Raw genomic sequence first — 18,663 nt, forward strand, 5'->3', positions numbered from 1 at the left:
GCCTTATGGCAGCCCACTGCTCCCAGATACTTGGGTTACTAGAATGGTGAAATGCATTTCGTTGCCTCATTACTTGCAATGACAATGAGTTGAATCTAATCTAACAGGCATTTCCTTCTTTAAACGTTTGCCCCATTGGACTGCATTTAGACACAGTCAGAAGCTGCAGCAGAGTGGAAAGTTTCCCCACAGTAAAGCCACTGATGAATGAATATTAATATCGTAGATGAACGATGGGAACCGACATTTTACCGAGGCCTGGGTTGAAGAATAAGCTTAACCTAACAAATAAAACGAACCCTTTAATCATGAACCTTGTACAATAGACATCGTCAAAGAGCAGCGGGTGAACACATTTTCTGACATCGTTGAGTTTAAACATGTGAAGTATGAACTGACGGAAAGAGGTTTTCATGCATTCCTTCCTTACGTTACCCGCCAAGTAAATGGATTACAATTAGATTTAAAAAAACATTTTCTATCGCATTGGAATGCCTCATCTATATCATGATATCAAATTAAAAATAAATTAGAAATAAATAAATAAATCATAAATAAATTTCAATGCGATAAGTAAGGAAGGGGTAAGGACGCCGTTGCTCTGGAAACTATCGGATCTTAACAGTGGATAAATATAGATGTGCAGTGCTAAAGCTCAGAAATGAAGAAATAAATGTTGAAACCCGGGCAAACATTTATCAGAGATATTGGTTCCCCCGACTTTCATGGCGGCCTTTGTATTTCCTTTCCCATCTTTCTTTTAAATCTTCCTCCGTAGATTAATCCTCTGAAGAATATACTCTGGCACCGGAACGCGTTATTCAAATATCACTTTATCTCGCAATTTCAGCTTGCCGCAGCCTGTGATGGCGTTCCATCGGGGCTGATGGTAAATCCACATGGCAGGGTGTGTGTGCGTTTTTATTCTTGCGGTGTCTCCATGCAAATCTTCACAAAGATGTCGCCCTTTAAAACGAGCCACGTGCTGGTGACCTGCTGGCGGCTTTGAAAGCAGCGCTATCCAGGGTAATTAGGCTAATGGCGGCCTAAACGACAAACTTGCAGGTAATCCAGCAGCCGATGACTTTATCAGGACTCCTCTCCCTGCATTAGCACCGTGCGTCCCTCTCAACCAAAATGCAGCCTTCAGTTCTCTGACATCATCATCACTGCCGATTGTAATTAATTAAGCGATAGGCTGCGCAGATAGGGGTTGTGCTGTATTATACAGTATATATATAAATATACTGTATATATATTCAGTGTATATATTTATTCAGCTATTTATAGTAAATAGCAGCCTACTTTGACACAACAGGTTTTTATTCATTTTTCATTTAGGCTGCTCCACCCACAAAAATAGTTCCCTTGGGATTCCTTTAGCCTATACAAAAGTGTTGCCTGGCAGCGCATAAAGAGTTTCCCTCGGCAGGCTAGCTATAACAATAAGCACTTTAAATATATTTTTAGACCCCCAACCTCTGCAGCTTCTGTGTCTTAACAACAACAACAGCAGCAGCGAGGGTTGATTAAACAGGACACTATGATATAGCTGAATTTTGTTTGAAAGTTATACGCCAGATACATTTGACAATTTCTATATGGTCGTTATTTATTTAGAAAATATCCAAAGATAATTGCCTGCTATTGCTACAATTTGAGATTTTTTTTTTTTAATCCACTCATTCACTCACCCCAATTCATTTTGCCTTTGCTGGGCTTTGAGCGCCCCTAGCGGCCATTTGTAAGCGGTGCGTCTTCCCCTTTTAACTGTCCTTGGTAAAGCGTCCAAATGTTGTGCTACTGTATGTCAGGATTTATATGTACTGCTTCCTGTGCAACCAAATTACTATCTTGGATCTCACTGTTTATTTTAAGGATAAGGCTTTTTGTGCGAGCTATGAGATAGTATGACCTTTTAAATTTTTTATAAAGTCTAATAAAGGAGGAAGGTTGCTTTTCCGGGTTTAACCTCCAGTGCCTCAAAAAGTATTCACATTTTTTTTTTTTTTTTTTTTTTGCAGTTGGTTACCATGTCATTCAACAAATTCATCTTATTTATTTGAATTTTAAAAATGTTTCACTCCCTATCATGTTATCTGTCTAACCTTCATCAGGTTGAACATTGAAAATAATCGATATTATTGAAAAGAAATAAATATGTATATAAATAGATATGGAGATCGAAATACTTAAGACTTTTTGTAATACAGTAACACCCGGCAAAGCCTGTCGGCAAAACCCATCAGCATAAGCCTGTGTTTGTCTAAAAACAAAGCCATGAAATTCAATTTGCAGGGAGCACAAACAGTGATTAACTCTGTACACAGACGCCTCCCGCAGTCGCCGGCCTGCGAGCGCCAGCACCATTAATTAACCAGCGACGAGAGCGGTCCGCGCTTAACAGGACCAAATAATCTGATTAGGTTCGGGATTTTGTACTTCCTAATTAACTGGAAGGCTGCGAATCGGCGGGTGAGAAACACCGGTCCGCTCCGCGGGAAAAGCCGACCCTTTTTCGTGAGCCCCATACTCGGGACCGTCAGAGTGCGCAGTGTTTTCTTCAAAGTTCTCTGAAAGGGTATTAAGTACGAGCGAAGAGGAGAATATTTCAAAAACGTTTTTTTGTTTTGTTTTCTTCGTACTCTCTTTGGAACACCCTCGGCGCGGCTGCGGCTTCCGGCGAGGGCCCGCAGGTTTCCATTGATGCTCGTTAAAAGTGCGCCGGTCAACAGCGGAGATGCGCGCCGCTCCGTCTCTCTGTAGCGGGACATGAATTTACATGATACATATAGACGCACACGCACATCCCTGACTTGTTCCTAAGCAACAGGAGACCTGTGAGCATAGTGACAGATGGTTGGTGGAGTTATTTTGGTTTGGAAAAGACGGGAGGGAGAGACGGAGAGCGAGAGATGGCGGGGGGAGAGAGAGAGAGGGAGAGAGGGGGAGAGAGGACGATGGGCTGCCTGGACGGAGGAGGGGATGGGGGAAACGCTTCCACTTAGCATGAGGGAATTGGCAGCCTAGCAACACAAACTAAAGTCAAGACATCCCTAGCAACACGGAGTGGGTGTGTGCCACCTCTCCGCCGTTCCTCCACACCTCCTTGGCCTTTAGGCACGCCCACCCGCACGCGCAGACACACACACACACACACACACACACACACACACACACTCACACACAAGCACGCGTGTGCACAAGCACACACACACACACACACGCATACACACACACGCACGCACACACACGCATACAGACACACACGCACACACACACACACACACACACACACACACACACACACACACACACACACACACACACACACCTAGAGTTGGGGGGCGGGTGGAGAGACTCCCTCACCCCCGTCCCACAGGGAGGTCACCACTTCTGAACTTTCTTCCATTCAATTATTCTAACAGATTCCTCCTTAGTCCACTTATTAGCTGATCAAAGCACACACAAGTCGTGTGTGTGTGTGTGTGTGTGTGTGTGTGTGTGTGCGTGTGCGTGCCCGTGCGCGCCTAAGGGATCTCTTAGGCATTTCAACTGCACACAAGCTATCAGGACATCCGCCGCAAAGCGGGGGTAAACGCAACAAAACCCACGGATGCCACGGATGTTTGTTGCTTCCCCGGAGGATCGGTCGCCGTGGGAACTCCTAATCACTAAAAAGTTAAACGGAGCAATTAATTACACACTGACACGAATTCCTGGAACGCCGGCGCTGCTCAGTGACACGTTAGAACACAACTACGCCTTCATCAGGCAGCAGCTATTTTAAGGAGGTAATGACTGCGGTGGGAGTATTACACTCTCTGTCTCCCTCACACTCCCCCATTGTGTGTGTGTGTGTGTGTGTGTGTGTGTGTGTGTGTGTGTGTGTGTACGTTAGGAGCAGGGTGACAAATACCTCATTCCTCATTATATGACGATATTTTGGGCCACATCACGATTGCCGTTTTCATGATATCAACACACAAGAAATACTTCAGGGACAATCATTAGTACTGTGGACGTCACGGCTAAAAAGACAGCGAGTGCAGTCTTTGAAGTTCAGAAAACTGAATGAATTTACTGTAATGCAGCCGTAAAAAAAACAACCAGCCGAAATCCATCCATCCAGACGAGGAGACGTTCCCTCGGTCGGGAGGCTTTGAGAGTGACCCCGCCCCACACGCGCGTAGGCGGCCGTGCCTCGGGACCCCCTGACCCCGGCACCCCCTGGTCCACGGGCGGAGGGAGCCGCGAGGTCTTGCTGTGGAGAGGCGGGGGCGGGGGAGAAGGTCACGATACACCGCCGCGCCACAAACACCCCCCCCCCCCCTAACAACCCGGGGTCACGTCTTGTAAGGTGACCGAACCTTTGCGCGGGGAGAGCTGGTGTCGGCGGGCGGACTTGCGACCACGCCGCGCCCCGACGCCCGCCTCGCCGGGCTCGGCGGACTTAATGAAGGTCGGTGGATCCATCGGGGGAGCGGGGGGTCAGGACGGGCACCCTTCTCCCGTCTCCTGACCGCCGTCTTAATTGGCTGCCCTTTGACCCCGAGTCTTCAGCCGCTTCCGCTCAAAAAGGCCACTCGCTGGCGGGGACGGGGCGGCGAAAAGGCTAGAGGAGGCGCGAGGAAACCCACCGCCGGCGGACCAGTCAATGGACGGGGCGGGCGACGGGCGCGGAGTGTAACCTACGGCCTCCGCCCACGTGCCTGCTGCCGCGGGGACGTGGAGCCCGGCGGCCGCCCATTAGGGCGCTATTATACCGAGTCCACTTGTCTGCTTCTGTCGTCTCCTCTCGCTGCACTAGGCGAACACTTGCGGCAGTAGCTTAGCAACCAGCAGGAGAGCGTGCCACAGGGTCGGGGAGAGAAAAAGGGAATTCAATAACCGGACGGGCTTAGATCGGCGGCAAAGATCGCCGGCATTCTCCACGGCGCGAGCACTCCCCTCGGCCGGGTCTTGCGTCTCCGGGAGACGAGGCTCGCGGCGCAAGGGGGTAAATGAGGTCGGAAATGCGGTTAATCCCCCTCGGGGAAACTAAATTAGATCATCTGCAGCAATTGGGAGTACGGAGAACTTCAACGTGGCTGCTCGAGGACACCGGGGACCGATATGGAAACCAGAAGATTCAGTGATGATAATAAAGCGCCGTCTCTTGTTTTGAAGGCCGCGTGTGTTCGTTCGCACGGGGTGAAACTGCGACCAAGTGTGAAAAATAGAACATCATTTTATGTCGCTTTGAGGAGCAACCAAAGTCACGTGGGGTGATATCAGCGGTACCATCTGTCTCAGGGGATAGGTTCATCATTTGACATCCCATAGTTACTGTAATAGGCCGGCGCGGCATTTAGTTTCCCCGAGAATGTTTTTCACTAAATGGGTTTTAGTCAGACACTGCCCGCGTGTTTGGCCTTACTAGGCTGGAACGGAAACGACGTTTGTGAAATATTGGGGGGAAAAAAAAATACAATATTTATTAAGAACTGTATGGGGAAAAATAACTCAACTTTAATATTCATATTTAATGGAGGAAACATTTGTGGTGACCGGATGGTTTCGGCACAGTGTTAGTGTCGATTTTATGGTGTTTTATTGTTTTGAAGTCAGCGTTTCGTGCCCTTTGGTGTCGCACGCAAGCTGTTCTGGATTCTGCGCTGCTTGCCACTCGGGCTAAGCGCCTCCTTTGGCCGGGAAACTAAGGACGATCTACCCGGCGGCGGCCGACCGACCGCCCAGACACTCGAGGGCATTCTTATCAAACCTGCGGGAACTGCAAACAGACACGAAGAATAATGTATGGAAAACATTATTGTATGGAATTTCACCATCCACATCCATGTTGGAGGATAAAAACAGGTGAGCGGGCCACCGGAAAGGCCGAAGTAGCTGTGGTGTGGGGTTGGTATGGTTTGAGCAGCCACACCCGTGTTGGCTCTAGGTCACTGGGCCCGGGATCAGGGTGGCTGTACGCCTGTTGCTCGTTAGACTTATCAACGAGCAGCAGGGGAAAAGCCCCATCCACACACACACACACACACAGTAGAGGAGCCCCTGTCACATCATGTCCATCTGCTCCGGGCTTGTTCCACCTCGCCCACTAGCTACGATAAAACCGGTACTTTTCAACCCCATCGCCTGTGACTCTGTGCCGGAGGGCCCTGAAAACCCCGCTCGGGTGGTGTGTGGTAAGCGAACCTGCTGCGGTAGCAGTAGCTCCACGCGGCCTGGCAGGCTATCAAGACCAGCGAACTCTGTGAGAGACTCCATGTCTGTGTGGCTGCGGGTACTGATGAATCCCTCCCCAATGTTTTTAACTTCTGCTAAGGACGGTTTGAGGGTGACCCCCCAATCACAAAGGGCAGACACCATAAGCAGCCCGACCCCGGGAGACCCCATCATTATCGACGCCGACACCGTGGTAGGCGTCTGAGAAGGACACAGGCCCAGAAAGGGTCATACGCTGAAACACCGTTCCGACGAGCGAGGAGGACTATTCCAGCAGTTATTCCAGAGCTCCCTAGCTACTGGCACGATCCCACAGGCCTGGAAACACTGGAAACACAGTTATCCCCAAAAAGAGCGGCCCAAGGTCTGAATGACCTCACACCTATAGCCCTCACCTCCCTCATTAGGAGGGCCTTCCAGGGGCTCGTGAAAAGCCGCATCGCTAATGCTACGGCTGCACAGATGGACCCTCTTCAAGTTTGCGTATCGCGCAGAGAGAGGGATCGACGATGCCAAACTTTTCATACTGGACATTGTTGGTGAACACCTAGAGGGCCCCAAAACATCGCAGACGCATCGCCTGCCTTCAACACCCTACGACCCCACATTATGGCAAAAAAAACAAAAACCTCATAGACGGCTTCCACCCGGATCACCAGCTAATTCTGGGGATCATGGACTCCCTCACCCTAAGAACACAGAAGGTGCCGCTCAACAAAAGGCTCTCCGACCTCCGGCACACATCCCACATCACTCTCCTCTCAGCCTCCTGTTCATCCAAGCCTCCATCCTGATCGCATCTGGGGACGTCTGCGGACGATACTGTGCTCCTTTCCCTGCTCCCAGGCCCAGACGGAGATCACAGGCCCGTCCCTCGTGAGTTTGTGGATCGGTGTGACAGCTCCTGTTTGGAGCTGAGTGCCTCCAAGACCAAGGAGATGTTTGTGGACTTCACCAAGCGTGTGTCGGGAGGACCGCAGCCGTAACTCATGGGGAACCAGTGAAAGCTGTCCACCGGCACAGATACCTGGGCACCGTCAGTATTTCTTGAGGATGCTAAACTCCTTTGGGGTAAGCGGGGACATCCTCACTACATTTGAGAAGTCCTTCATCGAAGGCATAATAACCTCCTCATTCATTTGCTGGTTCCGTTCTCTCACATTCCGAAACAAGACCTCACTGCACGGTCAGCAAATGCTGCGGAAAGCCCACTCCTTCCTGGTCACACAGGGCCTTCGAATGGTTGCCCTCTGGTAGGCGCCTGTGCTGCCCTGCAGGGAGGACAACACACACACACACACACGCACACACACACACACACACACACACACACACACACAAAGCCCATATGATTTATTATTACTGCTGGACATTTGACTATTTGACTCTGCATGGTCACTGTACTGTCACTAAATGAAGTTTTTTGAATTGAATTGAATTATTTAATTGATTCAATTGTAGAACGTATTCTATCCACTAGGGGGCGCCCCATTACAAATATTTAACTTATGAGCAAGGTGTTTCAGAGCTGCTGGAACCACTTATACACGTTGGTTATTATCATTTATTTTTTCATTTACATTAAAAAATAAAAAAATATTTAAATAAATTAAATAAAATAAAATAAAAAAATTATATATATATTATAAATATATTAAAAAAAGAATTGAATAAATAAATATTGAATAAATATATCAATATTCTTAAAAAATTATGTCTTTTTTTTTTTTTTTGTACGACTTTTTTTTCTTCGCGTTTTCTCAATGTCAATCACTTGGTGATTGACATTGATCCCTCGGGTCGAGCGACCCGCTGGAGGAATGTGGAGCCACTTCCCTGTTGCGCGCAGTGCGCACTGGATCGCAGAGCGGACAGCCGTGTGCCGCCATGGGGAGCTTTTTAATCACTTTATCTGTGCTTTTGACCGCGCTGTCTCACGTTATCGGTAAGTCTGGCGGCTGTTTTTTATTTTTATTTTTCTTTATTTTTGGAAAACGATCGAGGAATGCATGCGCGTGGGCATTATTGGTTGATTTCAGTGACTTTGCACGGGATGGTACGGAGCGCCATTCAAAGTTCCATGGACCGTTTGAGAGTGTTGGTCGCACTGTGGATACTTGTTTTGCTGCGGCACAGATCTTTAGTCGTAATTTGCTGCTTCGTTTGGGATTTCGGACGTGGCCTTATAAGGTGAAACTTGTAGTGAAGCGCCCTGGGGACACACCTCCCAGGACGCACACACTGACACACACAGTTTGGCGTTTGATTGAATTTAAGTTTGTATGTATGTATGTATGTACTGTATGTATGTACTGTTTCTATTATGCATGTACTCTATCTATCTATCTATCTATCTATCTATCTGTCTATCTGTCTGTCTGTCGGGATACAGCATTTATCATGTTATGTTATAACTGTTAACTAGTTGCCATTTAGTAATTTTGTGTTTTAATCACACCTGCTGTACAGAACAGTGATCTTGTATCTAACTTGGCCTGAGGTGGAAATTAAATCTGGCAAAACTTCACACATTAAATATTGGGGGGAGGAGGTGCAACTCTGAATAAGCATCAAGGCATCAAATTTGGGGAAAAAAAAAAAAAAAAATCAATCCAAATGTTAAATCCGCTGAAAATGTATTGTGCATTATGTGTTATTGTGTGTGTGCAGGAAAACCCATAAGTGCTGCTCAATAAACTTCAGCAGCCACTTCTACTGCTGTGGCGTTTTACAGTTTTACACAAAATGTTGAGCGTCAAACACTCATTTCCTGCAATCTGGTGATTATTTTATGCAGCTATGTGTGCCTTTTCTGCACAAATTGATGGTGGAAATTTCTTTAATTATGTCATTTCATATTTTTATTGGGGGGCAAGTGCACCTAAATGTTGAGGGGGACGCAAATCTACTCCTATGCCCTCTGTTGTCGTTTCTCGTAGGCTCCAACGTGTGCACGTCCAGGGGGGTGAGCTCTTGTCGAGAGTGTTTGGCTTTGCACCCGACCTGTGCGTGGTGCTTTCAGGAGGTATAAGAGACACTGCCCTCCATTATACGCAGACATACACATACACGTACACACACACACACACATTCACACACTCCTTGGTCTTGGTCAAGTCAAGTTTATTTGTGTAGTCCTTGATCACAATACAGTCTCAAAGGGCCTTCGCAAACCCACATTTCACTTAGAAATCAACGACCTCCCCTGGTCTGAGCCCTCATCCGGACAAGGAAAAACTCCCAGAAAACCCTTGGGTGGGGGGGGGGCTTGAGAAGGGACCAGAGAAGGAGGGATCACCCTTCCGGGATGACCAGGCTGCGGTGGATGCCGAGTGGGCAACATTAACAAAATATAATATGACAAATCATGGTTGAAAGTACTTCTATGCTATGCAATGTTAAAGCTGGACAGTATGACAGTCTAGTGCATGTTAGAACAGGACCCCTGCCACCCCCCCCCACCACCTCCACTGTACATACTTTTAAAATACTTTCAAAAAACAGAGGTCACACACTAAGACGCCCCCCCCCCCCCCATACAGGTAATGCACACGCTGTAAGAACTGAGACTTAATACTTGAGATGTTATGAAAACCAACAACACGTTCTCACAAGACTCGACTAGCACCGCTGATGTAAGCTTCTTACCACATCCTTTGTCATCTTAAAGTTCGTCCTTTAGTCCAAAATGCGAGCCAACAAGTATTTTTGTCATGCGCGCAAGGCATTACATTAAATGCAATTATCCGTGCAATCTATTAAAACACACAAAACCACACACGGGCAGTGTCACACACCTGCATTATGTGCTTTGACTCTTTGATAATGAAAGATCTCTCAAAAGGTTAACAAATGGCCACACCCTAGACTGAAAGATTGGATCATCACTAATTTGTCAGAGCTGTATGGTTTTATCTACTTACATTTTACACACAAGCTTTTAGTCGAGAAACCCCCAAAAAAAAAAAAATCTTAGCATTGAAGCATTTTTTTTTTCAGGATGGATCAGGGTGAAGTGGACTCTTATTAATATCATTATAATATATTTTTGTATTATATGTTTGCTGTGTAAATTTGACCTGTGTGTGGGGGTCAGGGTTTTGGGCGGGGGAGCTCCAGTGCATCCCGCTGTGACTCGATGCAGAACCTTGTGGATGGCGGTTGTGGGGCGGAGGCCTTGGAGTTTCCGTCCAGCACGCTGACGGTGGAGGAGGACGCCCCTCTCAGCGGCAAAGCCTCGGGGACCGCTGCTGTCACACAGATCAGGCCTCAGAAGATCCGCATAACGTTGAGACCAGGTGAGTAACTGCTCATCATGAAGCAAGTAGAAACCTACACATCGTGAATCCAGTAGACATCCACATCCTCAAGCCAGTAGACACCTAGACATGGTGACGCCGGTAGACGCCTAGACGTGGTGACGCTGGTAGACGCCTAAACGTGGTGACGCCGGTAGACGCCGAGACGTGGTGACGCCGGTAGACGTGGTGACGCCGGTAGACGCCTAGACGTGGTGACGCCGGTAGACGCCTAGACGTGGTGACGCCGGTAGACGCCTAGATGTGGTGACGCCGGTAGACGCCTAGACGTGGTGACGCCGGTAGACGCCTAGACGTGGTGACGCCGGTAGACGCCTCGACGTGGTGACGCCCGTAGACGCCTCGACGTGGTGACGCCCGTAGACGCCTCGACGTGGTGACGCCCGTAGACGCCTCGACGTGGTGACGCCCGTAGACGCCTAGACGTGGTTACGCCGGTAGACGCCTAGACGTGGTTACGCCGGTAGACGCCTAGACGTGGTTACGCCGGTAGACGCCTAGACGTGGTTACGCCGGTAGACGCCTAGACGTGGTTACGCCGGTAGACGCCTCCACGTGGTGACGCCGGTAGACGCCTCCACGTGGTGACGCCGGTAGACGCCTAGACGTGGTGACGCCGGTAGACGCCTAGACGTGGTGACGCCGGTAGACGCCTAGACGTGGTTACGCCGGTAGACGCCGAGACGTGATGACGCCGGTAGACGCCGAGACGTGGTGACGCCGGTAGACGTGGTGACGCCGGTAGACGCCTAGACGTGGTGACGCCGGTAGACGCCTAGACGTGGTGACGCCGGTAGACGCCTAGATGTGGTGACGCCGGTAGACGCCTAGACGTGGTGACGCCGGGAGACGCCTAGACGTGGTGACGCCGGTAGACGCCTCGACGTGGTGACGCCCGTAGACGCCTCGACGTGGTGACGCCCGTAGACGCCTCGACGTGGTGACGCCCGTAGACGCCTAGACGTGGTTACGCCGGTAGACGCCTAGACGTGGTTACGCCGGTAGACGCCTAGACGTGGTTACGCCGGTAGACGCCTCCACGTGGTGACGCCGGTAGACGCCTCCACGTCGTGACGCCGGTAGACGCCTAGACGTGGTGACGCCGGTAGACGCCTAAACGTGGTTACGCCGGTAGACGCCGAGACGTGATGACGCCGGTAGACGCCGAGACGTGGTGAAGCCGGAAGACACCTACACATTGTGGTCTCAGTGTTATGGTTCTTTTTTATTAGCCAATTGTCCTCTTCCGACTCTGATTCCCCACCCCCCCCCACTATCCCTGCCTTCGCAGATGATGCCAAGCATTTCACCGTGTCGGTCAGGCAGGTGGAGGATTATCCTGTGGATCTCTACTACCTGATGGATCTGTCCTATTCTATGAAGGATGACCTGGATAGGCTTCGATCGCTGGGCAGCAAGCTTGCCACAACCATGGGCCACACCACCAGCAATCTACGCATGGGCTTTGGGGCCTTTGTGGACAAGCCCATGTCCCCATACATGGAACTCTCCCCCCCACAGCTCATCAGTAACCCTTGCTCCAGGTAGGTGCTATTTCAATATTTTCAACTTTTTTGTATTGATTTTATATTATATATGATATTTTTACACTTTAACCTATATGCTTGTTTATTTATTTGCTTTGGACCCCTTCTCTTTTGATTGCTGTTGTTTTCTTTAATTTGATCCCTCTCTGTGAAGCACTTTGTATCTCTGTTTTGAAAAGTGCTTTTTTCAGTGCTCTTTTATTATAATTATAATTATTATTATTATTATTATTTTTTGTTTGTTTGTTTTTAATTTTTATTATTATTATTATTATTATTATTATTATTATTATTATTATTATATATTTTTTTGTTATCATAAATAAAATAGATTATTCCCTCTGGTGATTGTCTGGTTGATGATTCGATTGGATGCATCTGGATGGAATCTTTTGTCAAATGTTTTGATAAATCCTGCCCCACCCCCCACCACCTGCATGGTAGGATTCACGCTGTGTGCCTGCCCCAGTTCGGCTACAAGCATGTGCTTTCGCTGACGGAGAAGGTGGAGCGTTTCACGGAGGAGGTGGAGAACCAGAAGGTGTCCAGGAACAGAGACTCCCCGGAGGGAGGCTTCGACGCCATCATGCAGGCCGTCGTGTGTAAGGTGGGACGCTATAAAACGGCTGTATTAACACATGCATACGCGCCTCAAATCTGTGTCTCAATACGGGCCTTATAACCGCAGACTCTTAACCCTCCGTGCATCAGGACAGGATCGGCTGGCGGTCCGGCGCGTCCCACCTGCTGGTTTTCACCACGGACGCCACAAGCCACAGCGCCCTGGACGGACGCATCGCCGGCGTGGTCGAACCAAACGACGGGCTCTGTCACCTGGACAGCACCAACAATTATGACAAATCCACAGTGTTGGTACGGACTTCCTCCTTGCGAAAGTCCAGTGGAAAGTGTCTATCTTTTAATACATGACACTCGATTTTTTTAACATTTAAGGAAAATAAACAAACATTAAATGTGTTTCCCTCTGTCTCGCTCAGGACTATCCCTCTCTGGCTTTAATGTCTGAGAAAATGATTGACAACAACATCAACCTGATCCTCGCCGTGACCAGCAACGTGGTTCCTCTCTACAAGGTAAGGATCCCTCTGGCGATCGGGGCTCTTTGCCTGTTTTTTGGGTTTTTTTCTCGGCCCCCCCGTCGGCTTAATCGCATCGTGGCGTCGCGATCTCGTCTGGACGTCCGCAGAACTTCAGTCATCTCCTCCAAGGCACGACGGTGGGAACGCTGTCCGACGACTCTGGGAACGTCATCGAGCTCATTACCGACGCCTACAAGGTGAGGGATCCGGAAGCTCTTTGCACATTTTGAGAGCTCCCAACGGCCACGGAGTACGTCCGTCTTGAACTTGCCGCGGTGTAACTCTGTCCCTGACTCTGCTCCGAGCAGAAGATCCGCTCCAAGGTGGAGCTGCAGCTGGAGGGCGTCCCGCCGGAGCTGGCCCTGTCCTTCAACGCCACCTGCCTCAACGGGGAGGTCATCCCCGGGTTCAGGTCCTGCACCGACCTCAAGATCGGAGACACGGTACCGAGGAGCCCGATGAAACACACGTTTAATATCATCTGTGCGGTAAAATAAAATGGCAGCATCGCAACTGAACATCAAAACCCTGAACCGGAGCAGATGTATTCCCTACTCTACCTCTACTCTACCTTCCTCTACCTTCCTCTACTCTACCTCTACTCTAACTTCCTATGCTCTGCCTACACTCTACCTCTACCTCTACTCTACTCTACCCTCCTCTACTATACTTCTAGTCTACATCTGCTCTACCTCTGTTCTACCTAACTCTAACTCTACTCAACCTTTATGCTATCTCTACTCTACCTTCCTCTATTCTACCTCCACTCTACCTCTATTCTACCTTTACTCTACCTTCCTCTACTCTGCCTACATCTACTCTACCTTCCTCTACTCTGCCTACATCTACTCTACCTTCCTCTACTCTGCCTACATCTACTCTACCTTCCTCTACTCTGCCTACCTCTACTCTACCTTCCTCTACTCTAGCTCTACTCTACCTTCCTCTACTCTGCCTACATCTACTCTACCTTCCTCTACTCTGCCTACCTCTACTCTACTTTCCTCTACTATAGCTCTACTCTACCTTCCTTTATTCTACCTACCTACCTCTACTCTACCTTCCTCTACTCCACCTTCCTCTACTCTACTTTTCTCTACTCTACATCTACTCTACCTCTACTATACCTCTAGTCTACATCTACTTTACCTCTATTCCACCTAACTCTACTCGACCTTCCTCTACTCTACCTCTACTCTACTTCTATTCTACCTTTACTCTACCTACCTACCTCTACTCTACCGTCGTCTATTCTGCTTTCACTCTACCTCTACTCCATCTCTACTCTGCCTCTTCTCTTCCTCTATTCTACCTCTACTCTCCAGGGAACTGATGAGGGAATCCACCGCTTTCATCAATACCTTGACAATTGTACTTATAAGGATGCAATGCCACATCAAATCTGGTTCATTATTTGAGATTGATCTGTTGTCAGTATGTGATGGCAATTTATGGGGTCAGATGCTGAATACATAACATTATCTCCACCCTACCTGTAATCCACCTCTACCCCACCTATACCCCACCTCTGCTCTACCTCTATTACACCTCCACTCTAACTCTACCCTACCACTAATCCCCTCTACCCTACCTCTACCCCACTCTAATCTACCTCTACTCCACCACTACCGGGTGCAGGTGTCATTCAGTGTGGAGGCTCGGTTGCGCGGCTGCCCGAAGGAGAAGAACAGCACATTCACCATCAAGCCGCTGGGCTTCAATGACAAACTGGAGGTGACGGTGGACTTTGCCTGCGGTTGCGGCTGCGAGGCAGACGCCCAGCCCAACAGTCCCGCCTGTAACCACGGCAACGGGACCTACGAGTGCGGCATGTGCCAGTGCCACCCGGGGCGTCTTGGGCCGCACTGCGAGTGCGCCGAGGGCGACTACACGCCGTCCGACGATGCCAACTGCAGCCCGAATCCGGAGAGCCCGCTGTGCGACCGGCGGGGCGACTGCGTGTGCGGCCAGTGCTCGTGCCACCACAGCGACTACGGTCTGGTGTGGGGGAAATACTGCCAGTGCGACGATTTCAGCTGCCTGCGCAACAAAGCGGAGCTGTGCTCCGGTGAGTAGCGCCATTAGGGGCTAAACAGGGTGTCCCCAGGGTTTACAAAGTCACCAAATAGTACTGAATTTAAATTTGAATGTACCATTTAGACATTTTGTTTTATTTATTTATTATTATTTACTTTCTAATCTCTTACCTTCCCCCCTTGAAGCAGCTTATAGATCTAGTTCATAATCTCCCTTGTTTGGATGTCGTACTAAAAAGCTCTTAAAATGTATTCAATTGAACTCTCTGAAACCTGCACCTCTCTGATAACTCCCTGGTTAAAGTCGGACCGAAATTGAAACGCTGATATTTTCTTCCATCACTTATAACTTTTCCATACATGCATTTCATTTTTATTCCGTCTCTTCCATTGATTGAGGTATGATTGGTAGAAATTGGTATTTGTATTTAAAAAAAAAAATTTATAAAAATAATTCAGAGCGAGTCCAGAAAAGAAAAGATCGACATAGATCCAATTAGCTGGTGGTGAACTCTTACCAAGGAGCGTTATCAGTTTATTCCACACACTGTTAATAAACAGTGTGGAAATGTGCGTGTGCGGGTGGGTTGTGTTCTCAATGCGTGTTTTTACTGTGAGTAAACAGGAAGGAGCGTTCCCCTCTCCCTAGTTCCTAGTTAGGCTACAGCTCAATTCACCGGGCCAGACGTGTGCCAATGCCTTCCGCGACCTGTAAACACACACAAAAGCTGCTTTACACAGTTTGTCGTGACAAAGCCAAACAAGCCGGAGCAGCCCGCACGCGACCCTAAAAGCCCCTCCTACCTCACGGGCACGAGAACAACGTTGTCGTCTCGGGTCGGGAGCAGAATGTACACAAAGGGGCGAACGCTTTCTGCGTTCTGCGAGTCTGTGAACTCACCGTCCGTCCACTGCACAGAGGCTTCTAAAAATATGCGTTATCCCCAGAGCCCGGTGCAGTGGGAGACGGAGCGGAGCGCTTTGTTACTCATTAGCAGTTTGAAAAAGACAAGTAGTTACAGAGTCGAGCCGTAAAAGACTTTGTCGAGGCTCGTCCGTGGGAAGTCTAATGTAACACTCGTGTGCAGAGGGAGTAGACGCACGCACGCAAGAAGGCACAAGCGAGGCCCATATTTGGACATCACATCAGATAAGATAAGGGCAAATTCAGGAACATACCGTGTGTGTGTACAAACACAAAGTGGAAGGATGGGAAGATTGGACGAGTGGGACGGGATTTTGTGTTTCACAGAGATCATTTTTTGACATGATGATGTAACAATGATATGGTATAAATACCGTGTAGAGACTGATGTAAAGACTGTTGATGCAGCCCCCGGAGTCCGAGGTCAGTTCCATTCAAGCGGCGTTTGTGAGACAATTTATATAGAGTTCATGGACAAATACTGGACGTGGCGTCGTGGAGTAACGTATGCAGGGCATGATGGGAAAATCTCACGGTTTCACCTTCCGACATCCCGGCCCCGCGCGACCGCTCGCCGGTTGAACCGACATCCCAAGGTGATCGGTACGCTTCTCACCAGCCGAAGCCGGTTAATATTTATAATATAATATTGTTTTGCAGCCAGGCAGGTCGGGAGATGTCGTCTTATGGAGAAGACGGTGGCGTGTGCTGACAGGCTTGTGTGCGCACTCCCTCTCATCCCGCCTGCGCGTTCGCCCTCATCCCGCCTGCGCGTTCGCCCTCATCCCGCCTGCGCGTTCGCCCTCATCCCGCCTGCGGCTCGCCCTCATCCCGCCGGAGCGCTCGCCCTCATCCCGCCGGAGCGCTCGCCCTCATCCCGTCTGCGCGCTCCCTCTCATCCCGCCTGGCGCTCGCTTTCATTCAGCCTGCGCGTTCGCCCTCATCCCGCCTGCGCGTTCGCCCTCATCCCGCCTGCGCGTTCGCCCTCATCCCGCGTGCGCGTTCGCCCTCATCCCGCCTACGCGTTCGCCCTCATCCCGCCTGCGGCTCGCACTCATCCCGCCTGCGCGCTCGCTCTCATCCCGCCTGAGCGCTCGCCCTCATCCCGCCTGAGCGCTCGCCCTCATCCCGCCGGAGCGCTCGCCCTCATCCCGCCGGAGCGCTCGCCCTCATCCCGCCTGAGCGCTCGCCCTCATCCCGCCGGAGCGCTCGCCCTCATCCCGTCTGCGCGCTACCTCTCATCCCGCCTGGCGCTCGCTTTCATTCAGCCTGCGCGTTCGCCCTCATCCCGCCTGCGCGTTCGCCCTCATCCCGCCTGCGCGTTCGCCCTCATCCCGCCTGCGCGCTCGCTGTCATCCCGCGTTCGCCCTCATCCCGCCTGCGCGTTCGCCCTCATCCCGCCTGCGGCTCGCCCTCATCCCGCCTGCGCGCTCGCTCTCATCCCGCGTGCGCGCTCGCTCTCATCCTGCGTGCGCGTTCGCCCTCATCCCGCCTGCGGCTCGCCCTCATCCCGCCTGCACGCTCACTCTCATCCCGCCTGAGTGCTCGCCCTCATCCCGCCTGAGCGCTCACCCTCATCCCGCCGGAGCGCTCGCCCTCATCCCACATGAGCGCTCACCCTCATCCCGCCGGAGCGCTCGCCCTCATCCCGCCTGCACGCTCGCCCTCATCCCGTCTGCGCGCTCCCTCTCATCCCGCCTGGCGCTCGCTTTCATTCAGCCTGCGCGCTCCCTCTCATCCCGCCTGAGCGCTCGCCCTCATCCCGCCTGAGCGCTCGCCCTCATCCCACCTGAGCGCTCACCCTCATCCCGCTGGAGCGCTCGCCCTCATCCCGCCTGCACGCTCGCCCTCATCCCGTCTGCGCGCTCCCTCTCATCCCGTCTGCGCGCTCCCTCTCATCCCGCCTGCGCGCTCCCTCTCATCCCGCCTGGCGCTCGCTTTCATTCAGCCTGCGCGCTCCCTCTCATCCCGCCTGCGCGCTCCCTCTCATCCCGTCTGCGCGCTCCCTCTCATCCCGCCTGGCGCTCGCTTTCATTCAGCCTGCGCGCTCCCTCTCATCCCGCCTGCGCGCTCCCTCTCATCCCGCGTGCGCGCTCGCCCTCATCCCGCGTGCGCGCTCGCCCTCATCCCGCCTGCACGCTCCCTCTCATCCCGCCTGGCGCTCGCCCTCATCCCGCCTGCCCGCTCCCTCTCATCCCGCGTGTGCGCTCCCTCTCATCCCACGTGCGCGCTCCCTCTCATCCCACATGCGTGCTCCCTCTCATCCCGCCTGCACGCTCCCTCTCGCGCCAGCCGAGCACAACTAGCTATCGATACGACACAATTTGAGGCCGCTGTTGAGACTCCCCGCAGTGTCTGGTGTCGTCCAGCCATCCTCAGCTAATTTCCAGGCCCTGGTGGCTCTCTGCCCTGCCCCCCCCCCCCAATCCTTCTCTCTCCCACTCCCACGCCGCCCATGGGTATATATTCCTCCCTCCGCCGTGGAGCCCTGGGAGAAGAGCCGGTCAG

The 18,663-nt window shown here is 50.9% G+C and overlaps 1 protein-coding gene across 1 annotated transcript in view; it reads left to right on the forward strand.

Moving 5' to 3' along the window:
• Window positions 1-8,086: 8,086 nt before the first annotated feature.
• LOC307236428 (integrin beta-3-like) overlaps window positions 8,087-18,663 on the forward strand; it is an 18,455-nt gene continuing 7,878 nt past the window's right edge. The window contains exons 1-10 of the mRNA XM_080008847.1: window positions 8,087-8,173; window positions 9,168-9,253; window positions 10,325-10,526; window positions 11,839-12,091; window positions 12,539-12,701; window positions 12,806-12,967; window positions 13,093-13,188; window positions 13,302-13,391; window positions 13,503-13,637; window positions 14,833-15,262. Coding sequence (XP_079864973.1) covers window positions 8,116-8,173; window positions 9,168-9,253; window positions 10,325-10,526; window positions 11,839-12,091; window positions 12,539-12,701; window positions 12,806-12,967; window positions 13,093-13,188; window positions 13,302-13,391; window positions 13,503-13,637; window positions 14,833-15,262 — 1,675 coding nt within the window. The 5' untranslated portion in view covers window positions 8,087-8,115. The remainder of the gene's footprint in view (window positions 8,174-9,167; window positions 9,254-10,324; window positions 10,527-11,838; window positions 12,092-12,538; window positions 12,702-12,805; window positions 12,968-13,092; window positions 13,189-13,301; window positions 13,392-13,502; window positions 13,638-14,832; window positions 15,263-18,663) is intronic.

This window comes from Zeus faber (genome assembly GCF_960531495.2).
Source record: "Zeus faber genome assembly, chromosome: 11".
In the NCBI taxonomy this organism is placed as follows: domain Eukaryota; kingdom Metazoa; phylum Chordata; class Actinopteri; order Zeiformes; family Zeidae; genus Zeus; species Zeus faber.